This window comes from Meles meles, chromosome 16 (genome assembly GCF_922984935.1).
Source record: "Meles meles chromosome 16, mMelMel3.1 paternal haplotype, whole genome shotgun sequence".
Lineage (NCBI taxonomy): Eukaryota > Metazoa > Chordata > Mammalia > Carnivora > Mustelidae > Meles > Meles meles.
Window position 1 is genome coordinate 33,393,452 of NC_060081.1, and position 24,568 is coordinate 33,418,019.

General features: G+C 42.5%; 1 protein-coding gene across 9 annotated transcripts in view; it reads left to right on the forward strand.

The window, feature by feature from the left end:
* LOC123926512 (adipocyte plasma membrane associated protein) overlaps positions 1 to 24,568 on the forward strand; it is a 36,584-nt gene that overhangs the window by 1,053 nt on the left and 10,963 nt on the right. For 6 of the 9 annotated variants that reach the window (XM_045980407.1, XM_045980410.1, XM_045980413.1 and 3 more), the window contains exons 2-4: positions 10,946 to 11,062; positions 15,485 to 15,600; positions 23,478 to 23,570. In XM_045980407.1, the coding sequence (XP_045836363.1) occupies positions 10,946 to 11,062; positions 15,485 to 15,600; positions 23,478 to 23,570 (326 nt within the window). Of the gene's footprint in view, positions 1 to 10,945; positions 11,063 to 12,872; positions 13,220 to 15,484; positions 15,601 to 21,517; positions 21,608 to 23,477; positions 23,571 to 24,568 lie in introns of all 9 variants that reach the window. The other 3 variants (XM_045980415.1, XM_045980414.1, XM_045980408.1) reach the window with 3 other exon arrangements.

Below are 24,568 nucleotides of genomic sequence, written 5' to 3' on the forward strand. Positions count from 1 at the left end.
ACTGACCTAGAAGTTGATAGAAATATTGGAAATATTTATTGGTGTGCCTAGGGTTGTGGTACATAATGAGGGCTAGGTTTTGTGGGAACAGGCTGAATATTCTCTGATGATAATAAGAGGGCCACACTTGAAGGAGGGCTATCACAGAAAGGAGTGTTTTGGTTTTAGAAAGGCAATTTGCATAGGAGATAGTTTGGTGATATTTGACTCTTGGGGCTGGTGTCAGTAATATGCTGAATAACCTCAGAGGTTTCCAAAGACGCAGGACTTTGATTGCTAACCTGGGGAAACCAGGACAACTTGGTCACCTTACTGATTATGGATATTGTGAAGTCATGGTCTGCTGATGACTGAGGAGCCTTTTAGAATGGACATGCAAGGACTGTCACTGCTTTACTGCAGAAACCATGAAAACAAGGCTTGCTCGTGTTGTACATGGGAAATGAAAGAACAGCTGGCTCTGAGTTTGCCTTGAGGTGGAGTGTGTTGAAAACCAGGGCATATAGCACCTGAGGGCACTTGTTGGATGGGCCCAACTCTCAGCTGCGCTTCTGTGATACTCCTGACCACATGGTAGAGGGGCAGACTTAGTTAAATTGTTTTCCAGTTTCTCTGTGGGATTTCTGACTTAATGGCAGGATGAATTGGATGTTACAGAATCATCATCTGCTGCTGTTCTTTTCGACTGAGCCTTTTACAAAACCATGTGTATTTAAGACATTTTCTTGACTTCCCTGTCCATGAATGTTATTCTTATTTTCCTGTATTTCTCTACGTATTTGATCCCATTTCTATGTATCTGTAATGGTCTGTTTTTTCAAAGTGAGTTGTCACTTTTTCTACATTTATTATTGTAACTCTATAGTTGTTTTTCTTATTTTTCTGAGCGATTCTCCTCTTTTTTTTTTTCATTTCTTTTGTGATCATGTCTAGTACCTCACTGTTTTCTTGATTTACCTTAAAAGTTGAGGATTCACCATAAGACAGGAAAGCATTGTGTATAGTGAGTGAAGTAAAGGAATCTGAAGGAAGGAGAAATCTGACAACTATAGAGTAACTTTAGATGAGCTAAGCAGGAAAAAGAAGACCTTGAATGGTATGTTCTTCAATCAAGAGAACAGAAATAGGACAGTAGATTTCAGTGGATGGGACACTTACTGATACCTTAGCCAGTCTCCTGACTCTTGACATGAAATGTAATGTTAGCTCTGTTTGACACCTAATGTCACCTAAGTCTATGGGAGTGAAGTGGTTTATATAAAGTTAGAGTAATGGAGTCAAAGGAGAAGCAGAAATGAATGAGTGAGGATAGCATTGGGAACTGGACAATGATTGAGAAGCATATTTTTAAATTATGCTTTGGAAATAAGGTTTTATGCCAAAACTCTTGAATTTCTGTATTTAAGCTATAATGAGGAATGTGGTCATTAACTCCTTTTCTTCAGTGTGGAATATAGATGAACTATGCACTTTAACATACTAGTGCAAACTTTTAATTACTCTTATTTGGCATCAGTTTCTCCAGTGCTTTACAAACTCTGTCGGAAGGATTGCCAACACTAATACTGTTCCTTCTCTTTTGGAACATAGTTCAGTCTGGGAAGAGAGATTAGCTGTTTAATGTCTCTGTGTAACTGTTAAGGATTGAAGAGTGAGTACATTCAAAACTTAACAGCTGCTTTTTCAGTAAACTTCTAAAGGATTTTAAGCTAATTAAGAATCCCTACTATATTCATTTTCCTTTTCCCTGTTTAAGACTGAAGATTAAGGAAGGCAGGGTAGAGAGACAGATGGGGCCATCATGAAGTTGTGGTTATGAAGAGTCAGGAATCAGTGTTTTCTTCTCAGCCCTCCCCTTGGATGTGTGTTTCGAATCGTTCTTTTAACTTGTTTCTAACTTATTTTCAATGCTAAAATGAATGAAGGCATCTATAGTCAGGGAGCTCCAGTGTAAATGAATGTGAGACACCAACAAATTCAAGGTACAGTCAGTTCAAAGACTGGGCTTGCTGCTATTTAACTTTTCAGGTTTAGGGGTCACCTTGACACCTGGGGCTCTGGTCCATGGATTTGTGACTAATAGGTTTTTCAAAAAAAACCACGGGTTGTTTTTGATCTCATGGAGCCTTCAGTCTATGACTTAAGGCCCTGATGTCCTGTATGCAGAAGGGGATGGAGAACACCTTTTAGGTTTGCCTGGTGAAGTTACAGAGCGTTTTGTAATACATGGCTGAGCCAACAGTTATTGCCAGCTCCTGTTGCATCACTATGATTGCTTTCTTGGGCTTAGAAATGTAGGAAATTTCAGGGTTCAGATGTCCTCAAAGAGGTGAGCATCACTTTGGGCTCTCTGAGAGATTGGAGCCAAAAAGTTGATTTCCCAAACTGCATCTGGAAGGGAAGTTGCAAGCCTTCCTGGATGTGTGAGCACAGATTGGGAAAGAGAATATGATGGGAATGTGCAGCACTTTGTCAGTGAAAATAGAGAAGGATAAATGGAGTGTCCTTTATTTAAGTTAACGTGAGGCAGGTGTGCAGAGGCAGGGGGCAAAGGTGGGGGAAAGGCAGAATTATAGGTGACTGAGTTTGTAGGAATGAACCTTGGGCCAAAATAAATGTGCCCAGAGCTTAGGTACAGAGGTTCCACTGCCAGACACAGACTCAGATGCCTTCAGAAGAGCAACAGTCCTGCTACCTGTCCGTTATGGAGCACTTTTCTTGTTCCAAACCCTGGTCTTAGCACTGCACATACATCCATCACTTGGTTTAGTTCTTAGAAAATCCTGATGTGTTAAGGTCTGGAGCAGGCGTGGGGCCAGGAGAAGAAGAGCATATGTGTCTGTCTGAGGAGCGGAAAGTCATGTGCACCTGCCCTGCAGCCTTAGGTTTCATAGATCTCTGCTTTTTCAAGAGAAGCTGGAAACCCAGATTTTTATGTGAAATCTCCTTGGTTTTCAGTTATGGCAATTAAAGCCTTTTTGTGGAGTGACATTTACAGTTTAGACTAGAGCTTTGCTTTGAGCTCTGGGCACCACATTTTAGGGGGAATTTTTACAAACTCTGAGACAACCAGGAAAGTTCTGCAAGCCCCACCATCTGAGGGACTCCTGCAGGATTGGGGTTGGTTTGCCTGTGAAGGATGGTGTGATCTGGGAGGTCAAGGGTTTGCTCTTCCTGAGGGCACTCATCTGGGCCCAGTCAGTGCAAGCAAAGGGAAAGTGTCTATCTTAGAACATGTTGCATGAGGTGACCCAAGCAGCCAGTGTTCCCCATAAAATAATTAGGGAACTGCTTTATGCTGTAACCTTCATGGACATCCACCCTGCACACTGGCCGGCACTTCCCTGGCCTTCAGGGCCTGTGGGATCTGCCCCAGCTGTGGGCCGAACCTGTTCCAGCAGCTTCCCCTCACTTACCACGCCTCAGCCTCCCTGCCTGCCATGGCCATTCTGTCTCTGTGGCCAAGGTTTGGGAATGGGGGCTTAAACTTAACCCCTTAAAGTATGTATTCTTCACTCATACTGAGTTCTTATTGAGTCCTGCTGTTACTTCTGCTTGCATTCCTCTGTCCCAGGTATTTGAGATTTTCCTACCTTCACTGAAGTCTCTGTTCAGAGGTCACCTGCTTTGACCCCTATTGTGGCCAGCCCTCCCCCTGACTCTGCTGTGTTTTTCTTCGTTGTACTTGTCACTCTCTGGTATCTGCTCATTTATTAGAATATATAGAGGGCAGGAAACTCTCAGGGCCTTGGGTAGTACCTGGCACATGTGTGTAGTTGATTATTAAATGCTGTGTGTGAAGGATTGAGTGAGCTGAAGCTGTGCTGTCTGATGTGGCAGCCGCTTGCCTTATGAGGCTATTTAATTTAATTGGACTATATTAAAAATTCAGTTCCTCATTTGTACTATGTAGGGAGCTTGAGGGATTTGGGGGCTAATCAAGGAAAAAAGATATGGATATGAGGTGGCAGTGGCACAAGCTTTATTGGGTGACACTTGGACAGATTTGCATGTGAGAGCATTATCTGATGGCAGGAGACAGGCCCCAGTCCAGAAGGGGAGGGGAGTAAAGGGGGTAAGAGAGCAGCCTCCTCTATCTAGGTGAGTCTCTGGGTCAGAGAGCTCCAGGGGCAGCAGCAGCAGCTCAGGGCCTTAAAACATCCAGGCCCTGTCTTATCAATGAGTGACTGCTGTTGGTGAGATTTACAGAGTATGGAAAATAGGCAGACTCTAAATAGCTAAAAGTTTGCTTGTTTGGCTATTTTTAAAATAACCATGTCTATAAAAGTTTAAGTTTGGTGCTGGTGGGCCTTTTGAGCTAATGGGTCTCAGCCTGCAGTGAGGAAATAAATAGTGTAGGGCCAGTACACAGTGGCTGTCTTTGGCTCATGTAGATAACATGCTAGCCCCATTCCAGGTGCTCCGCGGCCACACCTAGCTAGTGGTTGCTGCATTTCTGTCATTACCAAGAGAGTTCCATTGGACAGCACTGCTAAAGGAGTTTAAGTGGTTGTTTGTAAAACTTGACTGTAGAACTTTCCAGTAGAGGCTGTGTCTTATGAGCAGCCAGGGGGATGCTGATGGATATTATCACCCAGTGGAGAGTTGGATGAGGTTGGTGGTATCCAGCTGCACATCAGGGACATCTGGGGAGCACAAGAAAAAAGGCTCCCCAGTCCCACGCTGGCTTGCCCAGTAAGAATTTCTGGGCCTTTAGACTTGCCCCAGTCATCTGGTGTAGGCAGTCCAGGGACTGACCACATTTGGGAGCATTGGACTGGGTGGCCTCTGAATTTTCCTTCAGCTTTTTAGACTGTGATTGTAAGAGGGCATTCACTAGAACTCTGGCAAGGATTGGCTCCCAGTGTCTGGCTGCCTTTCTAGCTGGAAGCATCCACTTTCAGTCCTGGCTGGACTTTTTCTTCTGGGGATCAGTGATCCTTTTACTATTGTGTGAAGGGGTAAGGGGTAATAAGATGTTCAAGCAGCATGTCACAATCTGTGAGTTGGATTACTAAATTTAAGGTTTTCAAAAATGTAAGCTACAGTGTGGTATAAGAGTGTACAGTATAGGAGTCTAAGACAAATGAGAAGGATGTGTTTTATGTGGAATCATGTCAGGTAAGGAAAAGATAAAGTAGCATTTTGGTCAGTGTCACTTATGTTAATGACAGCTCTGTGGTGAAAGATTTTATAATTCAGTTTCCCCTAAGGGACTATACCTCTCCTGGGCTGGGGAGGTGGGGGAGGAGTGATTACATCAGCCCCCTTTCAAGGACATGGACTTCCTTATTGGACCTTACCCAAATGATTTGTGCAGTGTAGCCTAACCGTGTGACTCTGTATTTATCTCTCTTGGGATTCTGCTTGTAAAAGAACCACAGGGTCAGCCATTCCTGTCAGTTATACTTGTAAACAGTCCTGCTTTACCAGATAGATACTTTGTTATTTCTATTGTATTAAAAGACTTTAGGCCACTTAAAGAAAAAAGCTTAAGTTACAGCATCCTAGCCTCAGAGTGGCAGTTTGCACAGTTGGGTCATTGACTTTTTTTTTTGTTTTTTTTTTAACAGGATAAAATTCATGTATTTTTAAATGTCCAGTTCTTTGGTTTTTAGTATATTTACAAATTTTTGCCAGAATCACCATAATCTAAGTTTAGAAAATTTTCATCACTGTTAACACTTTTAAAAATTGAGGTGAAATTCACATGACATAAAATTAACTGCTTTAGAGTGTATACAGTTTAGTGATATTTAGTGTCAGGCAACATGTTCTAGTTTCAAAACTTTCTCATCACCCCGTAAAAACATCTTGTACCTATTAAGTAATCACTCCTTATTTCCCCCTCTTACCCATATATCTATCAGGTAATGAGTGGATAAACCACTTCTGATACAAGCATACTTCTGAGAAATTTTGTGTTCAGTTTCAGACCACTTTTATCTTAATAATATGAGTCAGATGAAGTTTTTGGTTTCCCAGTGCATAGAAAAGTTGTACTATACTGTAATCTGTTAAGTGTGCAATAGCATTATGTCTAGAAAACAATGTACATACCTTTACATTAAGTTAAAAAATAATTTATTAAATTGGAAGGGGAGGCTAACCATAAGAGACTTTGGACTCTGAAAAACAACCTGAGGGTTTTGAAGGGTCAGGGGTGGGAGGTTGGGGGAACAGGTGGTGGGTATTAGGGAGGGCACATTTTGCATGGAGCACTGGGTGTTGTGCAAAAACAATGAATACTGTTATGCTGAAAAAATAAATAAAGTCAAAAAAAAATTTATTGTCCAAGAATGCTAACTGTCATTTGAGCTGCTGACTGATCAGGGTGATGGCTGCTGAAGCCTAAGTTGGTTGTGGCAGTTTCTTAAAATAAGACAAATTTGGGGGCACCTGGGTGGCTCAGTGGGTTAAAGCCTCTGCATTCGGTTCAGGTCATGATCTCAGGGTCCTGGGATCGAGCCCCATCGGGCTCTCTGCTCACAGGGAGCCTGCTTTCCTCCTCTCTCTCTCTGGCTGCCTTTCTGCCTACTTGTGATCTCTGTCTGTCAAATAAATAAATAAAATCTTCAAAAATAAGACAAATTTGACATATCGATTGGCTCTTCCGTTCACAGTTTCTCTATATAGCAGGTGATGCTGCTGATAGCACTGATATGACTTCTTTCAAAATTGGAATCAATCCCCTCAAAATCTGCCACTGCTTTATCAGCTAAGTTTATGTGCTATTCTGATTCCCCCGTGGTCATTCCAAGAATCTTCACAGCCTCTTCACCAGGAGTAGATCCCATCTCAAGAAATCACTTTCTTGGCTCATCCATAAGAAGCGACTCTTCATCTGTGAAAGTTTTATCATGAGATTGTAGCAACTCAACCACATCTTCAGGCTCCACTTCTGAGTCTGGTTCTCTTGCTGTTTCTACCACATCAGCAGTTACCTCCTCCACTGAGTTCTTGAACCTTCAACTTGTAAAAAAAAATATGTAATGTCTGTGAAGCACAGTAAAATGAGATATGCCAGTATATACTTACAATGGAATAGTACTGAGTCGTGAAAAGAAATGAAGTACTGATCTGTACTGCAGCCTGGATGAGCCTCAAAACATATGCTGAGTGGGAGGAGTCATTCATGGAGGTCACATACTGTATGATCCCATGTATACGAAATGTGCAGAATAACGTCATGATCAAGTTTTTCTGAGTTTTTCCAACTCTGGCCCTGAGGGCACTAGGTCCTCTCTCTGTCTGCTTGTCCTTAGCAGGTGCTGTTGTTAACAGTGACTGCAGGTTTAGAGCCAGACCTGGCCCTCTGTTGTGCTCCTCCAGTTCTGGCAGTGGGCTGCAGGCGCACTTGTCTTTCTCTGACCACTTTTCTCTTTGAAAAGTAGAGATATACATAGTTCCACCTAGCTAGCTACCCACATGAAGCATGTTGCATGGCATGTTCTTATTATCGTTTTTATCATTCTTCTTTTCAGACCTCTCAGCAGGTTGCATCAGCCTGCTGTCATGACAGTTTCACAGCTGATCTATGCGGTATGTGCATTTTCATGCACTGTGCTCTTGCACACTTGACTAGCATCAGTCAGTTGCATTAGAAGACTGTGTGGACCTGGAGATTGGAGATAGAGCTGGGAGGTAGATGTTGGCCTGAATTTTCTCTTTCTAGGGTTCCCTTCCAGGAGCCTGGGCACCCTTGGCCTCTCCCAGCCAGGTCTGTGGGATGGATCACCTCCTTTCCCAGGTAGCAAAAGGGAAAGGCTGGCGACCTAGCATTTTGCCTAGGTAGGGTTTGGGCTCTGAGACCTGTATGAGTGCAGAGAGGGAAGTTAGGAGAAAAATTCATTTTTGAAGGATTATTAGAAGGAAGATAGACATAGAATAGCATTCTCATTACCAAAAGGGGAAGTGTCAAAGGCAAAAGGAATTGCTCAGTGCTACTCCCTATGCTGTCCTGCTCTGGAAGAGAAAGGAGAAGAAACCAGACTGCACTTTCCACTCTGCTTGGAAAGGGCCTTAGCTCGGCATCCTGGCTCATCATTTACAAGTTCTGCTTTCCACATCGCTGCAGGACGCAGTATAATAAGGATCTGCTCTCCTTCAGCTTCCAATAACTTGTTTCTGACATCCTTGAGAGCCCTTATCAGTGGCGCCTTTGGTGTCTGTTCCCAACGATTTAGGCATCCTCTGAGATGATGTACATTTCCTCTACCATGCTCCTCACTGCCTTCTGAGTCCTGGCTAGTAGGGTCTTTACCATCTGTTTTTCCACTAAGTCTGTTTAAGGAAATCTGTACAAAATTTTCTATCCTGCTTCTCAGTATTTTTCCTTCCTCTATCTGCTGCTCAATTCCAAAGCTACTTCTACAGGTTCAGGTATTTGTTGCAGGAACACCCCAATTCCAGGCAACGAAACTAGTTTAATTAGAAAACTAGATTAGTTTTTTTTTTTTTTTAAGGATTTTATTTATTCATTTGACAGAGAGAGAGATCACAAGTAGGCAGAGAGGCAGGCAGAGAGAGAGGAGGAAGCAGGCTCCCTGCGGAGCAGAGAGCCCGATGCGGGGCTCGATCCCAGGACCCTGAGATCATGACCTGAGCCGAAGGCAGCGGCTTAATCCACTGAGCCACCCACGCGCCCCCTAGATTAGTTTTCTATGGCTGCCATGACAAATGACCCCATACATCGTGGCTTAAACAACAACACTGTATGAACTTGCAGTTCTGACTTTAGGCAGTCCCAGACAGTTCTCCCTGTGCTGAAGTCAAGGTGTCGGCAGGACTGTGTCCCTTTCTGGAGGCACTAGGGAAGAATCTTCTCCTCTCTCCTCTTTTTCTTTCCCTTTGCTTTTCATTTCTACCCACTAGAAACAGATGCTTTATTTTCTGCCATTTCATTTATTAAAATCATGCATGTTTAAACTGGAGGGACATTGAGGTATAAAACCCTGTTTCATAGTGGGGAGCCCGTGGGCTTCATGTGAAGAAACCTGCCTGAAGTGGCATAGCTGGCTGTTGGCGAAGTTAGAGCTGGCCTTTAGGCGCCACATTTCTGTACTGTACCTGGAATCAGGTTTATACAGTGGAAGACTAGCCTGTCAAGACTCAAACAAAACACAGCCCTTCAATGAAGTGTTTGTTAAGTATGAGTCTTGATATTTTTTCTTTAAGTCAACTTTTTTTTTTTTTGTAATAGGGAAAGATTCTCCACCTTAGGAGCACATGATTTTATTTGATTAAAGTTAATCTTGATGTAAGTATATAATAAATTTAAATGCACTTAAAGCAAGTAATGATCCTATGCAGTAGCGAAGAGGCTAAATGTGCTGTTTACCACATGAGTAATGATGTTAGTGAGGATCGTTGGAGAGGTATTTTAGTTGCCATTGGTCATTCGTCCAAAAACATCACACAAGATTCCCAAGGCAGCTTTTAGATCTTCCCAAGGCTTTAGTAGTGATGACTTGGAATTGTGATTGTATAGATTCTTTGTGAGTTAACTGTCAGTATCTGTCAGCCCTCTAAAGGTAGAGAGCTGAGATTTGCTTTTGAATTCTTGAAGGTGTGGTGCAGTTGGCAAAATGATTGGAGAATTCAACTCTCAGCAAGTTGAATTGTGTTCTCTTTGCTTCATGAATTTGTCTTTATCTCTTTTATCCACCAAAGCTGAGAATCTTAGGGACCCATAGGACTGAACGTTGCTGCTTTAAATCCACGTACTAGGAAATAGTGGCTTTTGGTAAACACTTCTCTTGTAGATGGGTGTGTTTGCATTACATCATCGCACTCTATTCCATTTTTATGTTTACCAGTTCTTTGATTTGCTCTCTTGGAGACTCCACTAGAGGACTGAAGGTTCAGCTTATCAGACTCTCTGGCAAATAACTGATAAGACTTTCCCACATAGCTGGAAGATTAAAAAAAAGAACAGAAGCAAGTTTGCCAATCATAGCAAACAGTCCTAAAGTTTCATCACAAGCCAGAGGTCAGTGGTCTCGCAGCGAGACCAGGCTAAAGGCCTGCTCTTGCGTCACAGGCTTTGAGACCAGCTGAGCTTGTCCCATCTTAGCTGCTGCTGATCCCCTTTGTATATTCCATCTCTGGCAGCTCCTTTTTTTTTTTTATTATAATTTATTTTTATTTTTTTTATAAACATATAATGTATTATTAGCCCCAGGGATACAGGTCTGTGAATCCCCAGGTTTACACACTTCACAGCACTCACCATAGCACATACCCTCCCCAATGTCCATAACCCCACCACCCTCTCCCGACTCCCCTCCCCCCAGCAATCCTCAGTTTGTTTTGTGAGATTAAGAGTCTCTTATGCTTTGTCTCCCTCCCGATCCCATCTTGTTTCACTTATTCTTTTCCTACCCCCCAAACCCCCCACGTTGCATCTCCACTTCCTCATATCAGGGAGATCATATGATATTTGTCTTTCTCTGATTGACTTATTTTGCTAAGCATAATACCCTCTAGTTCCATCCACATCATCGTGAATGCAATATTTCATTTCTTTTGATGGCTGCATGTATTCCGTTGTATATATATATATACCACATCTTCTTTATCCATTCATCTGTTGATGGACATCTAGGTTCTTTCCATAGTTTGGCTATTGTGGACATTGCTGCTATAAACATTCGGGCGCACATGCCCCTTTGGATCACTATGCTTGTATCTTTAGGGTAAATACCCAGTAGTGCAATTGCTGGGTCATAGGGTAGTTCTATTTTCAACTTTTTGAGGAACCTCCATGCTGTTTTCCAGAGTGGTTGCACCAGCTTGCATTCCCACCAACAGTGTAGGAGGGTTCCCCTTTCTCTGCATCCTCGCCAGCATCTGTCATTTCCTGGCTTATTAATTTTAACCATTCTGACAGGTGTGAGGTGGTATCTCATTGTGGTTTTGATTTGTATTTCCCTGATTCTGGCAGCTCCTTTAGTGGCCGTGTGTTCCGAGTGACCTTCTTGATGCTGGCTGTCTCCCTCACCGTTCCCCTGCTCGGAGCCATGCTGCTCCTGGAGTCTCCCATAGACCCACAGCCTCTCAGGTGAGCTATCCTGGTCATTCTTGGGAGGGCTTGCTTGGCAAGGGTAGGGTGGGCTAATGTCTAGGATAATCAATTTGTTCTGAAAGGTAAGTTACTAAGAAAGAGAGATATTTGTGATTTCTTTAATGCTTGAGTTTGTGTGGAATCAGCTGTTACACAGTATATGAATGGTATTGTTCATGATAAGATTTCAAAAACAAAAATGAAAAACCACATATAAAACCCAGAAAAATCCCAAATAAGAGAAGTTTATGTGTTAACATGAATTCATTTGAAGTGGCAAAAGCACACACAAAGGTTAAGTTACTTCGTTTAAATTTTGTTAAGTACTGATTTTTTCAAAAGCCTTATAATTAGTATTCTGTTTTTCCTAAGTTACTTCTCATTGGTGGGCATCTATGAGTAATGCAGTCCATTATAACTTGAAAAAAAATAGTATTTACCCAGGACCCTATGAAATGTATTCACGTTTGTAATTATAGTAATGCAGAGCCAGGCTCTTAATGGTGTGATGATTTATGACATTGATTTGAACTTATGCCAAAAGGGTTGTGCAGTCTAGTTTGACAAATAAATTCCCCTTTGTTCTTGAACTTTCCAGAGAGGTGAAGCTTTTGGAAGTTTATTTTAAGTGAGTTTAAAAACTTCAGGCAAGAACTGTGTCCCATTATAGAGTGAATATAACATTGAATAATGTGTAAGTGTTTTATAAATAAAAATTAAGGCTTTATGTTGTACTCAGTTCACTGAGAATGTATTCAGCATCTAGAATGCTTAAGGTAGGTAGCTGAATACAAAGGTACAAAGAGGACACAGTTCTACCTTAGACTGACATTTGTATACAAGAGTCAACTTTTTCTGTTGCTGGATTTAGAATTAGTAAATGTATATGGTGCTGTTAAAACATAATTAGCTTTCATAACATTGGGATTGGGTGAAGGCCTGGGCATTGTAGACCCATGATGGTGTTGACTTCTAATTCCTGGTGTGTTGGTGGACCTCTCCATGTGTCTTCTGGCTGAGCTAGGCCCAAGGTCATACTTGGTGTCCTGCCTGATGGGGAGGCTCTCAGGACACATTGGGGGTGAAAGGGGTTCTCTCTTGCTAGCCCCTGTCAACATGTAGAAGGATGTGGCTCAACCTACCCCAAATAGAAACTAACTGATGTGGGGTTTTCTGAATAATCTCGTTGGCTAAGGTGGGAGTGTGAACTGTGTGCACAGCTGGGCATCAAACTCTGGACTGGGGAGTTAGCCTTGGAGAAGAGCCAGGAAAGTGAAAAGAGCAGGGGAACATGGAGCTTCAGTGACTGGAGACCTCTGATCTCAGTAAAGGTGAATTTATATGTGGAAAGAAATTCAAAGGAAAGACAGGTGTGTGCTCCTGACCAGAAACTGCAAGGGAAAGTGGCCCACTAAGGATTTGAAACTGTACAAAGTGCGTTCTGTCTGTAGAGTAAATGAGCCTTGTGAGGAGGAGAGGGAGGAGAAGCCCAGTGAGACCAAGGTGGCTGACAGGTATCTTTCTGATGCTCAGATTTAGAAAGTGACTTGCTCAGAAATTGGAAGGGGCAACCCCAAAATGCAGAACAAAAGCAGAAGACTGGAGGAGGTACAAGAACAGAAATGAGCTGAGGTTTGGAGGAAAATGCTAACAGCAGCAGCAAAAAGGACTTCTTTCAAACTCTGTTCAGAGCAAAAAGAACAAGGAAGGGAAATACACTGTTTGGAGCAAGTGGGTGGTTACAGTATTAACGCTGATGGGAGAGCAGAGCTCTCAGCTTCTGCTGCACCTCTGTTCTCTCCACCAGCCGGTGCCGTGGGGAACAGGATCCGGCCAGCTGGCCAGGAGGGAGGATGGCTGATCGAAGTGCCTCAGAGAGTCTACCTCTGGTGTCCATGTCCTCCGGCGGGGAGATCTGAGACCGCACTCAGCAACTGCCGGGAAATCAACAGAGAAAAATGAAGATGGGTGCACGCTCCTCCAGAATGGACTATTATGCAGTTGGTTTCAGTTCTAGGGAGCAGTCACCAGGAAGGTTGCAGGGCCTTGTCAAAAACCTGCCATGCAAGGCACCCTTCTTTCTTCCTTGTTTGGAAAATGTGCAGACTTTGGTAGATAGGACATACAAGACATTCTGACTTTTGGAGGATTTTGGTCAGTTCTTTCAGGATACATTTGACACATGAAGTTAATGGGATTTAATAAGAGTTAGCAGCACTTGGGAGTTAACAAGGGGCTGATAAGAGTTTATGAGTTCACAGGCTTTAACAAGGGTCCATGTGGCCTGGCTGGCCTTCCTGAGGCCATTCTTCCTTGATGCTTCTGCTGCTCAGGCTGCAGGAGTTGGGGCCCTTTCTTGCCCATCCTTTGCATTTTCTCATATAAGTTTTCTTCTTGCCTCCCTATTGAAATAATACTCAGGCTGCTTGTTGGCAGGGATGGTGCATGATATACTGATTAGGTTGATGCTACAAATATTTCTGGAGGACTTCCTTTGTATAGGGAATTAGGCAAGGTCAAGGATTGGGCAGAAGGGGGTGGCTGAGTCTCGGGTGTATTGTCCTCTATCCCTGGGCTGTATGTACAGGCTTGTCTGTGTTGTTCAGTCTTCACGTACACCTTGGGAGGGCTGACCTTCCCAAGGTCAAAATTCAAACCTAGCTATGTCCATCTCCATATCCTAGGCTTTTCTCAACAAAGTATGCAGGTTGCAGCCCTGCTCTCTTCATTTAGAAGTAAAACTTGTAGCTTTATTAGGTAGATACTTATCTAATAACTTTATTAACTTAATATCTTTTAATAACTTTATTAACTCCTAGTTAAATCATGATTGTTTTTTTCTTTTAAAGCAGGTGAAAGCCATAACTGGGAGGCAGGGTAGAGTGAAAGGGTGGGGTGGGGGAGTTTAATTCAAGGTAATTGTGCTGTGTCCTAAGCACATGCCTGACTCAGAGGAGGCAGTAGGTGTTCTGCTGGAAATGGAAGTGTTGGGCAAGACAGGGAAACTTCTTTATCATTTGACAGCTTCATCCACCCCTTCCCTCTTGGGTCTCCCACTCTGGAAGGGTGGCTAGGAAACTGCCCTGCTTGAGGGCAAGGTAGGGCGGGAATTGGGAGGTATTCTCCCTCCATGCCCCTTCCTTCTTCCCTTCCCTTCTTCCTCCTTCGCGAAGTGTTGGTTGGGAACCTCCTATATGGCAGGTGCTTGAGATACAGCAGTGAAAAACACAAACAAATCCCTGATCTCATGGGCCATGTGTTCTAGTGGGGATAGACAGTATATGCAACAGAGAAGTGAGAAGCTGCTAAGGGCTATAGAGAAAATAGAGTGTCAGGAATTGGGCTTTGGGGGGAGGTCCGGTGTATTATATTGGGTGGTCAGAGCAGGCCTCCCTGAGAAGGTGAGGGCTGAGCACAGAGGAGCTGGTGCCAAGGATTTAAGGGTGGGAGGTGCCTGTTAGGTCAGGAACCAGCAGGGAGGGCCCTGTAGAGGGCAGAGTGAACAGGAGGAGAAGACCTGAGAGAGGTGACTGGCCAGACTGCAGGGGGAAGGGCACCCCTGCAAGACCATAGGCTCTAGCTGAGATGGGGTCATTGCAGGGCTGTGAGAACCGAACACTGTGATCTGAATGTATTTCACAAGGTGCACAGTGCTGGGTTGAGGATATACATTGTAGAGACTATGGAGGAAGCAGGGACCAGAAAATGGTGGCCTGGACCAGGGTGGTAGCAGAGGACATGGGGAGAGGACCTTCAACCATGTCTGCCTTCTGAGAGTGCCACTAGCAGGATTTGGAGGCTGAGAAGGACCAGCAGAGAGGGAAGATCCCTGGAGCTCAGTCTGTTGTCAGAGGAAGGGTCCAGGGCCCAGTGGAACCTGGCTTCAGAGAGAAGGGACAGGCAGGAGGCAGAGAGCATCTGTGCTGGATGATAAGCTGGTGACGCCAGGGACAAACTCCTCTCATTTCTTCTGTTATCTCTGTGAAGTAAGAAGCAAGGCTATCAGCTGTGGGATATCAGCACCACTCCCCTCTGTCTCAGTTGGATTTTAATGACTGGGCAGACACTGAAAAATAAATGCCAGGGCGTGTGAATCAGAGGGTGGGATGACGTCTAACCTGTGCCAGGGCATGGGACTGAGACTGGAGCTTGGGTAAGTGGAGGCCCCAGATACTCTCAGCTGATTACCAAAGTTCTTGCATTAACCATAATCATATTTTAATTTTTTTTTAATACTATGACCTTTTCTAATCTCCTAGAATGGTGTTTTCTTTAACCTTTGTGTTTCTGGCAACTAAGGATGTTATTGCAACATGCCCTCTTTATCAAAGAGTGGGGAGTTATGCATGAATGTCCTCAGTAAACACTTTCTTCATGTATTTCTTATAGACAAATCCCTATAATTGCATTATTTTACAGCTTCAAAGAACCCCCTCTCTTGCTTGGTGTTCTGCAACCAAATACGAAGTTACAACAGGCGGAAAGGCTGTTTGAAAATCAACTTATTGGGCCAGAGTCCATAGCAAATATTGGGGGTGAGTAAAGCCCTGGAACTTCAAGGCTCCCTGAGGGGGGATTCTGCCAGAGCAGCCTTGATGCACCCTGCTCCTGGGGGGGTGGGGGGCTCTGGCTGTCCTCCTCAGCTGTAGACAGCTCTCTGAGTTACAGGTTTTGAGTTCATGTCTGTGGAGCACTTTATTCTGTTCAAAGTGTTGGGCCCATTAAATTGAAAGGAAAAAGGAAACATACACTGATGTTTAGCTCATTTATCAAAGGTAGGTGTTACTTGATAGGATATTGTTTCTTCATTCAGTTTGTCTTTGCAAAGATTCCATTTCTGAAAAGAATACAAATGAGGGGCACCTGGGTGTCTCGGTTGGGGGTTGGGTGTCTACTTTCGGCTCAGGTCATGATCCCGGGGCCTGGGATTGAGACCTGAGTTGGCTCCCTGCTTGTGGAGAGTCTGTTTCTCCCTTTCTCTCTCCCTCTGCCTGCTCCTCCCTTTGCTCATGCCAGCTCACATTCTCTTAAATAAATAATCTAAAAAAAAAAAAAAAAAAAGAGACTACAAATGATTTCCACTGTTACGTTGTTTTGTTTGTTTTGTTTGAAGCTGGCTTTGGTGGGTATGTTTAAGGGTAACTTAACTACTTCAGACTTGCCCAAACCTGAGAGCTAGACATGGATTTGGTTCTAATTCTTAAGTCTCTAGCCACTAGGCATTGTCTGCCTTTTAGAATGAAGATTAAGCTCCAGAATCAAAAGACACAGTTACTGAGCAGTTGAAGAGCTGAAAATGGCGTGAGGATTTCTGAGCATCTTGCTGGGGCAGGCCGCCTTGTTGGGCAGTATGGTATGCTTCCCTGCAGCGTTGGTAAACTCCTGTGTCTGTGTGTATGGCTTTGCCTTGGGCAGGGCATGGCGGTCCCTCAGTGGGATGGACCCCTTCTCTCTCCCCTGCTGTTGGATGTAGGACCCAGTCTGGTGCCTTTCTGCAAATGTTAGTGGTTTGGCTGGCAGTCAAAATTGTAAGAGGGATAGACCTTTCATGATAGAACCTTGTATTTCTCTTCAAAACATACTGATGTTTATTAATATAACAAGTTTTGTTGTTTTGTTTTGGTGAAAAACCAAAATTGATATTTAAATAGAACTCCAAGGAGTAAGAGTGACCTTTTTTTGTTATCTTTCAAAGAATGTTTCTCTTGTCCCCTCCCTTTCCTCTTGGGCTGACACCTCATTGCTCCGTGGCACCAGGGCTTGCCTTTTTCCTTAAAGGAGTTGGTTGTTCTCTATGCGAACACTGTTAGGCACAGTGGGGGTCTGTTACCCACCCTGCAGGTGTGCGTAGGCCCCAGGGAACCACCGCTTCCCATCTGCCTTTGGGGGATATAGCTGGCAGTGGAGGAAGGCACTGGCCTCAGGAGGGTGTGGGGAGAGTAATCACCAATTAACATGCTTTTATTGTTTTAAATAAATTTTATTTTATTTTATTATTTTTTACATTCAATTAGCCAACATGTAGTACATCATTAGTTTTTGATGTAGTGTTGAGCAATTCTTAGAGCATTTTAGATTCATAGCAAAATTGAGGGGAAGGTACAGAGGTTTATCATACACCCCACCCCCCACAACCTCTTCTGTTATCAGCACTGACACCAGAGTGGAAATGTGTTACAACAGATGAACCTACCCTGACATGTCATTAGGACGTGGAGGCCATGGTTTATTTACCATAGGGCTCACTCTTGGTGTCATATATTCTATAGGTTTGGACAGATGTACAAGTGATGTGTATCCACCATTATCGTATCATACAGAGTAGTTTCATTGTCCTAAAAATCCCCCCAAATCATCTGAGCTCCACTTGTTTATCCCTACCATCCTGCAACCTCTGGCAACACTTATCTTTCTACTATTCTCCATAGTTCTGCCTTTTCTAGAATGTCACAGAATTGAAATCATATAGCATGTAGCCTATTCAGATTGGCTTCCTTCACTTATTAATATGCACTTAAGGTTCCTCCATGTCTTTTCATGGCTTCATAGCTCATTCCTTTTTTTTTTTTTTAATTAACATATAAGGTATTATTTGTTTCAAGGGTACAGGTCTCTGATTCACCAGTCTTAACACAATTCACAGCACTCACCAAAACACATACCCTCCCAGTGTCCATCACCCAGCCACCCCATTCGTCCCATTTCCCCTCCCCTCCAGCAACTCTGAGTTTGTTCCCTGAGATTAAGAGTCTCTTACGGTTTGTCTCCCTCTCTGGTTTCACCTAGTTTCATTTTTCCCTCTCTTCCCCTATGATCCTCTGTGTTGTTCCTCAAATTCCTCATATCAGTGAGATCATATGATAATTGCCTTTCTCTGATTGACTTATTTTGCTTAGCATAATAAGTTCCACCCATGTCATTGAAAATGGCAAGATTTTGTTTTTTGGGTTTCTTTGCTGTCTGCTTAATATTCCATTGTGTATATACCACATCTTCTTTATCCATTCATCTGTTGATGGAGATCCAGGCTCTTTCCATATTTTGGCTATTGTGGACATTGCTGCTATAAACATTGGGGTGCATGTGCCCCTTCAGATCATTACATTTGTATCTTTAGGATAAATACTCAGGAGTGCAATTGCTGGGTTATAGGGTAGCTCTATTTTCAACTTTTTGAGGTACCTCCATACTTTTTTCCTGAGTGGCTACACCAGCTTGCATTCCCACCAACAGTGTAGGAGGGTTCCCCTTTCTTCACATCCTTGCCAGCACCTAGCCATTCTGACTTGTGTGAGGTTGTATCTCACTCTGGTTTTGATTTGTATTTCCCTGATGCTGAGTGATGTTGAGCACTTTTTCATGTGTCTGTTGGCCATCTGGATGTCTTCTTTGCAAAAATGTCTGTTCATGTCCTCTGCCCACTTCTTGATTGGATTATTTGTTCTTTGGGTGTTGAGTTTGATAACTTCTTTATAGATTTTGGATAGTAGCCCTTTATCTGATATGTCGTTTGCAAATATCTTCTCCCATTCTGCCAGCTGTCTTTTGGTTTTGTTGACTTTTTCCTTTGCTGTGCAAAAAAAGCTTTTTATCTTGGTGAAGTCCCAATAGTTCATTTTTGCCCTTGCTTCCCTTGCCTTTGAAAGTGTTTCTAAGAAGAAGTTGCTGTGGCTGAGGTCAAAGAAGTTGCTGCCTGTGTTCTCCTCAAAGATTTGGATGGATTCCTGTCTCATAATTGAGGTCTTTCATCCATTTTGAGTCTATTTTTATGTGTGGTATAAGGAATTGGTCCAGTTTCATTTTTCTTCATGTGGCTTTCCAATTTTCCCAACACCATTTGTTGAAGAGACTTTTCCATTGGAAATTCTTTCCTACTTTGTCAAAAATTAGTTGACCATAGAGTTGAGGGTCAATTTCTGGGCTGTCTATTCTGTTCCATTGACCTATGTGTCTGTTTTTGTGCTAGTACCATACTGTCTTGATGATTACAGCTTTGTAATAGAGCTTGAAATCCAGAATTGTGATGTTGCCTGCTTTAGTTTTCTTTTTCAACATTCCTCTGCCTATTCAGGGCCCCTTCTGGTTCCATATAAATTTTAGGATTATTTTTTCTATTTCTTTGAAAAAAGTTGATGGTATTTTTTTTTTTTAAAGATTTTATTTATTTATTTGACAGAGAGCTCACAAGTAGGCAGAGAGGCAGGCAGAGAGGCAGGCAGAGAGAGAGGAGGAAGCAGGCTCCCTGCGGAGCAGAGAGCCCGATGCGGGGCTCGATCCCAGGACCCTGAGATCATGACCTGGGCCGAAGGCAGCGGCTTAATCCACTGAGCCACCCAGGCGCCCCAAAAGTTGATGGTATTTTGATAGAGATTGCACTGAATGTGTAGATTGCTCTAGGTAGCATATTTATTCTTCTAATCCATGCGGCTCATTTCTTTTCAGTAATATTGTGAAGTATTGTGAAAATATTTGTTCTTCCAATCCATGCAGCTTATTCCTTTTTATTGATGGTAATACTCCATGTATGAATGTACCAGTTTATCTGTTTACCTACTGAAGGACATCTTGGTTACTTCCAAATTTTGACAATTATGAATAAAGTTGCTATAAACATCAACATGCAGGCTTTTGTGTGGACTTATGTTTTCAACCCATTTGGGTAAATACTAAGGAACACAATTGCTGGATTCTAAGAATATATTTAGTTTTTCAAGAAACTGTCAGATTGTCTTCCAGAATGGCTGAACCATTTTGCATTCTGACCAGCAATGAATGAGCATTCCTGTTGCTCTACATCTTCATCAGCATTTGGTGTTGTCTGTGTTTTAGATTTTTGACCATTCTGAGATATGTGTGGTGGTATTTCATTGTTTTAGTTTGCAATTCCCTAATGGACATACAATGTTGAGCATCTTTTCATATGCTTATTTTCTATTTGCATATCTTCTGCGGTGAGGTATCTAAGGCTTTTGGCCATTTACAAAATTAGGTTCATTTTCTTATTGTTGATTTTAAGAGTTCTTTGAATATTTTGGATAACAATTCCTTTATCAGATGTATATTTTGCAAATATTTTCTCCCAGTCTGTGGTTTGTTTTCTAATTTTCTTGACAGTGCCTTTCACAGAGCAGAAGTTTCCTTTAATGAAGTCCAACAGCAGTTATTTCTTCATCGATTATACCTTTACTGTATCTAAAAAGTCATCACCCAAATGTTAGGTGACCTAACTAACTAATAACTAATATCTAGTATCTAGTATAACTAATAACTAATAACTAATAACTAATATCACCCTAATTTTAGGTGATAGAAGTCACCTAAATTTTCTCCTATTTTCTCCTCTAGGAGTTTTATACTTTTGTGCTTTACATTCAGATCTATCATCCATTTTTAGTTAACTGTCATGAAAGGTGTAATGTCTGTGTCTAGATTAATTTTTTACACGTGGATGTCCAGTTTTTTCAGCACCATTTGGGGAAAATACAGTCTTTGCTCCATTATATTATAATATATTATGTAAGATTATATTGTGAAACATCACTTGACTAATTTATGTGGGTCTGATTTTGGACTCTATTCTGTTACATGGAATTGTCTTATTCTTTTGCCATTACCATAATATCGTGGTTACGGTAGCATTTCAGTAAATCTGGAAATCAAGTAGTGTCATACCGCTGGCTTTGTTCTTCAATATTTTGTTGGCCATTCTGGATCTTTTCCTTCACCATAAGAACATTAGAATCAGTTTTAGGATATATACAAAATAACTGCCTGGGATTTTGATTGGGATTGCTTTGAATCTATGAATCAAGTTGGGAACAACTAAGCTTTTTTGCAGTATTGAATCTTCCTTTGGATGGACCTGGAAAATCTTTCCATTTATTTAGATTTTTAAAATTTCTTTTATCAGAGTTTTATAGTTTTCCTCATATAGATCTTGTACATATTTTGCTATATTTAGACCTAAATGTTTTATTCTTTTGGGTGCTAATATAAATGCTATTCTGTTTTTAATTTTAAATTTTACTTGTTCATTGCTGGTATATCGGGAGCAATTGATTTTTACATAGTGTCCTTATATCCTGAAACTTTGCTATAATCACTTATTAGTTCTAGGAGGTTTTTTTTGTTGTTGATTCTTTGGGATTTTCTACATAGACAGTCATATGATCTATGAACAAAGACAAAGATTTATTTCTCCCTTCTCAATCAGTATGCCTTTTATTTCTTTCTTTTATTGCAATAGCCAGGACTTCTAGTACAGTATTGTGAAGGAGTGGTGAAGGGAGGACATTCTTGCTTTTGTTCCTCATTTTAATAGGAAAGTTTCTAAGTTTGTCACCAGTAATTATGATGTTAACTGTCAGTATATTGTAGATGCTCTTTTCAAGTTGAGGAAGTGCCTTTCTATTCCTAATTTTCTGAAAGTCTTTTTTTTTTTTTTTTTTACAGGTTGTGAAACATTATATATTTAGTTCCCTACTTTTTTCTCCATCCTTCTATCACCTAATTTTAACCTACACTACATTAGTTTAATTTCGGGTGTGTTAGATCCCTAGATTATTTTTTTCTTCTTCTTCTTCTTCTTTTAATGTTAGGTTAGTCATCATACAGTACATCATTAGTTTTTGATGTAGTGTTCCAGGATTCATTGTTTGCATATAACACCTAGTGCTCCATGCAATATGAGCCCTCCTTAATACCCATCACCAGGCTAACCCATCCCCCACCACCCCCCAAAACCTTAGTTTGCTTCTCAGAGTCCGTAGTCTCTCGTGGTTCATCTCCCTCCCCAATGCCCCCGCTTCATTTTTTCCTTCCTTCTCTTAATGTCCTCCATGCTATTCCTTATGCTCCACAAATAAGTGAAACCATATGATACTTGACTTCTCTGCTTGACTTATTTCACTTAGCATAATCTCCTCCAGTTCCATTCATGTTGGTGGAAAAGTTGGATATTCATCATTTCTGATGTGTAATATTCTATTGTAAGGTTTTTATCAAGAATGAGTGTTGGAGGCGCACCTGGGTAGCTCAGTGGGCTATCTCAGGGTCCTGGGATCAAGCCCGGCATCGGGCTCTCTGATCAGCAGGGAGCCTGCTTACCCCCCTCTCTCTGCCTGCCTCTCTGCCTACTTGTGATCTCTCTCTGTCAAATAAATAAATAAAATTTAAAAAAAAAAAAGAATGGATGTTGGAGTTTATCAGATGCTTTTCTGCATCTGTAGATATGACCACGTGATTTTCCTCTAATCTGTTGTTATTATGGATTACTTAAGTGATTTTCTTTTTTTTTAAGATTTTATTCATTTTTTGAGAGAGAGGGCATGAGCAGGGGGTTGGGGCAGGGAAGAGCAGAGGGAGATAGAAAAGCAGGCAGGAGAGGGGAGAATCAAGATAGTGGAGGAGTAGCAGACTGAGATGACATCAGGTCACAGGAGATCAGCTATCAAATCATTCCAAACACCTACAAACCCAACAAGAGATCAAAGAGAAGAAGAGTAGCAGTTCTAGAAACAGAAAATTGACCATTTTCTGAAAGGTAGGACCTGAGGAGAAGTGAATCTGAAGCAACAGGAGGATAGACCGCAGGGGGAAGGGCCGGCTCCCGGCAAATGTGGACCAATGGAGCACAAAATCCAAACTTTTAGAAGTCTGCTCCACTGAGAAACATTGCTCCAGAGGCTAAGCGGGGGTGGAGCCCTCACAGGGACAGTGTGGTCTCAAGTTCCACGGGATCACAGAAGAATCGAGGGTGTCTAAGTAGCAGAGCTCACAGGTATCAGAGCGGGGAAGCCGACTAAGAGATGGAGCTGAGGAGTGAGCTCTCAGCTTGGGGTTACCTTAAACTGTGATCCGTGGCACAGTCGGGCCACTGCTCTTTGAGCAGGGACCCTACAAGTGGCAGATTGGGGGAGACCCACCTTCCTTTGCCGGAAGAACAGCGCACCAAGAATCTCCTGGGTTTGGAGACTCCAAACCGGGCTGTGTGCCAGAGACAGAAACGCTCAGTCACAAGCTGGGTGAGCTCAAGTGCCACCGGGAGACTGGGGAGATGGGAGTGATTGACTGCTTTTCTCTGTGGGCACATTGAGGGGTAGGGTCCTTAGCTCTGAGCTCCTTCGGGCCAGAGATTGTTAGGCGGCCATTTTCATTCCCGTCCTCCGAGCTCTACAGAAAGCATTCAGGTTGAAGCCCGCGTGCCAGTGCCCCAGGCCTCCATGGTTTCATCACTGCATGCTTTAAGGACTTTTTAAGAACTCAGACATACCTCTCCTTCATCTTCAAAGCTGTCATTTTCTTTCTAGAGATGCAAAATACAAACAGGCCCCCTCTGTTGTAGAAGGCAGTATGATCACAGTTCTTCGGTTAATCTAGTAACTCTCTTGTTCCTTTTTATTTTTTTAAACAGATGTGATGTTTACTGGTACAGCAGATGGTCGGATTGTAAAACTTGAAAATGGTGAAATAGAGACCATCGCTTGGCTTGGTTCAGGCCCATGCAGTAAGTCAGTGACAGCAGCCCCAATGTATGTCTGTGGTCATTGAGAAAGGTGCTGAATGGCTGGGCGGAGGTAAATTTCCTTAGAAGTCAGGTTCACCCTTGCAGATGAAGAGCCCCTGACCACGTGGCCAACAGAGCCTGACCTGAGTGTTACCTGCAGCTCTTCATTTGCAGTGTGGTCCCTGGACCTCATGGTACCTGATTGTCCCCATGCAGGTGCAGCTTGCCAGCTAGGCAGTGGCCCCAGCACCTGCCAGTTACTTTAAGGCCCCACATCTCCACCATTCCGTAGTGGCATTCCCCCTTGAGGTCACTTTGAGGAAGATTAATAGCCATGGTCAGGGTCAGAGTGCTGCTATGGAGAAGCAGTCGGCTCGGTTATCACTTGCATGTCGAAATGTTGTTCCTGCGTTAGCTTCTCGGGAATTTTCAGAGTGAAAACACCTCTATGTCACTCAGGTTTGGGGAAATTAGACTAGAAGAATCTCACTGTTTAAAACCTGGTAGCCCACAGTTTAATTAGTGGTTACCACTTTTTAATAGCTAGAATGCTTTTGTAAAAATGATGCATTTTTATTGTACAAAGGTACAAAGGAGAAAGTAAAAGTCACCTCAGAATCTTCACAGATTTAACTATTAACATTTTAGTGCATAGATTTTCAGAGCTCTTTCTGTTCATGTGTACTTTGGTTTTGTGATAGACTCATACTCTGCATTCGTTTTTTTTAACCTGCCTTTTCCACTCTGTATTTTGGCAGGAAGTGGCCCAATAGTAAGTGTCCTGCAGTAAGGATTCCTGTAGTAAGCACCCCATGGAAAGCACCCTGCACTAAGCACCCTTCAGTAAGCACCCTTCATAAAGCACCCCCCAGAAAGCACCTTGCACTGAGCATGCCTGCAGTAAGCAGCTTACTTAAGTATCCCTGCATACGAAGCCTGGCAGTGAACATACCTGCAATAAATATGCATTGCCACAGGTTTAAAAAGTATAGGTATTA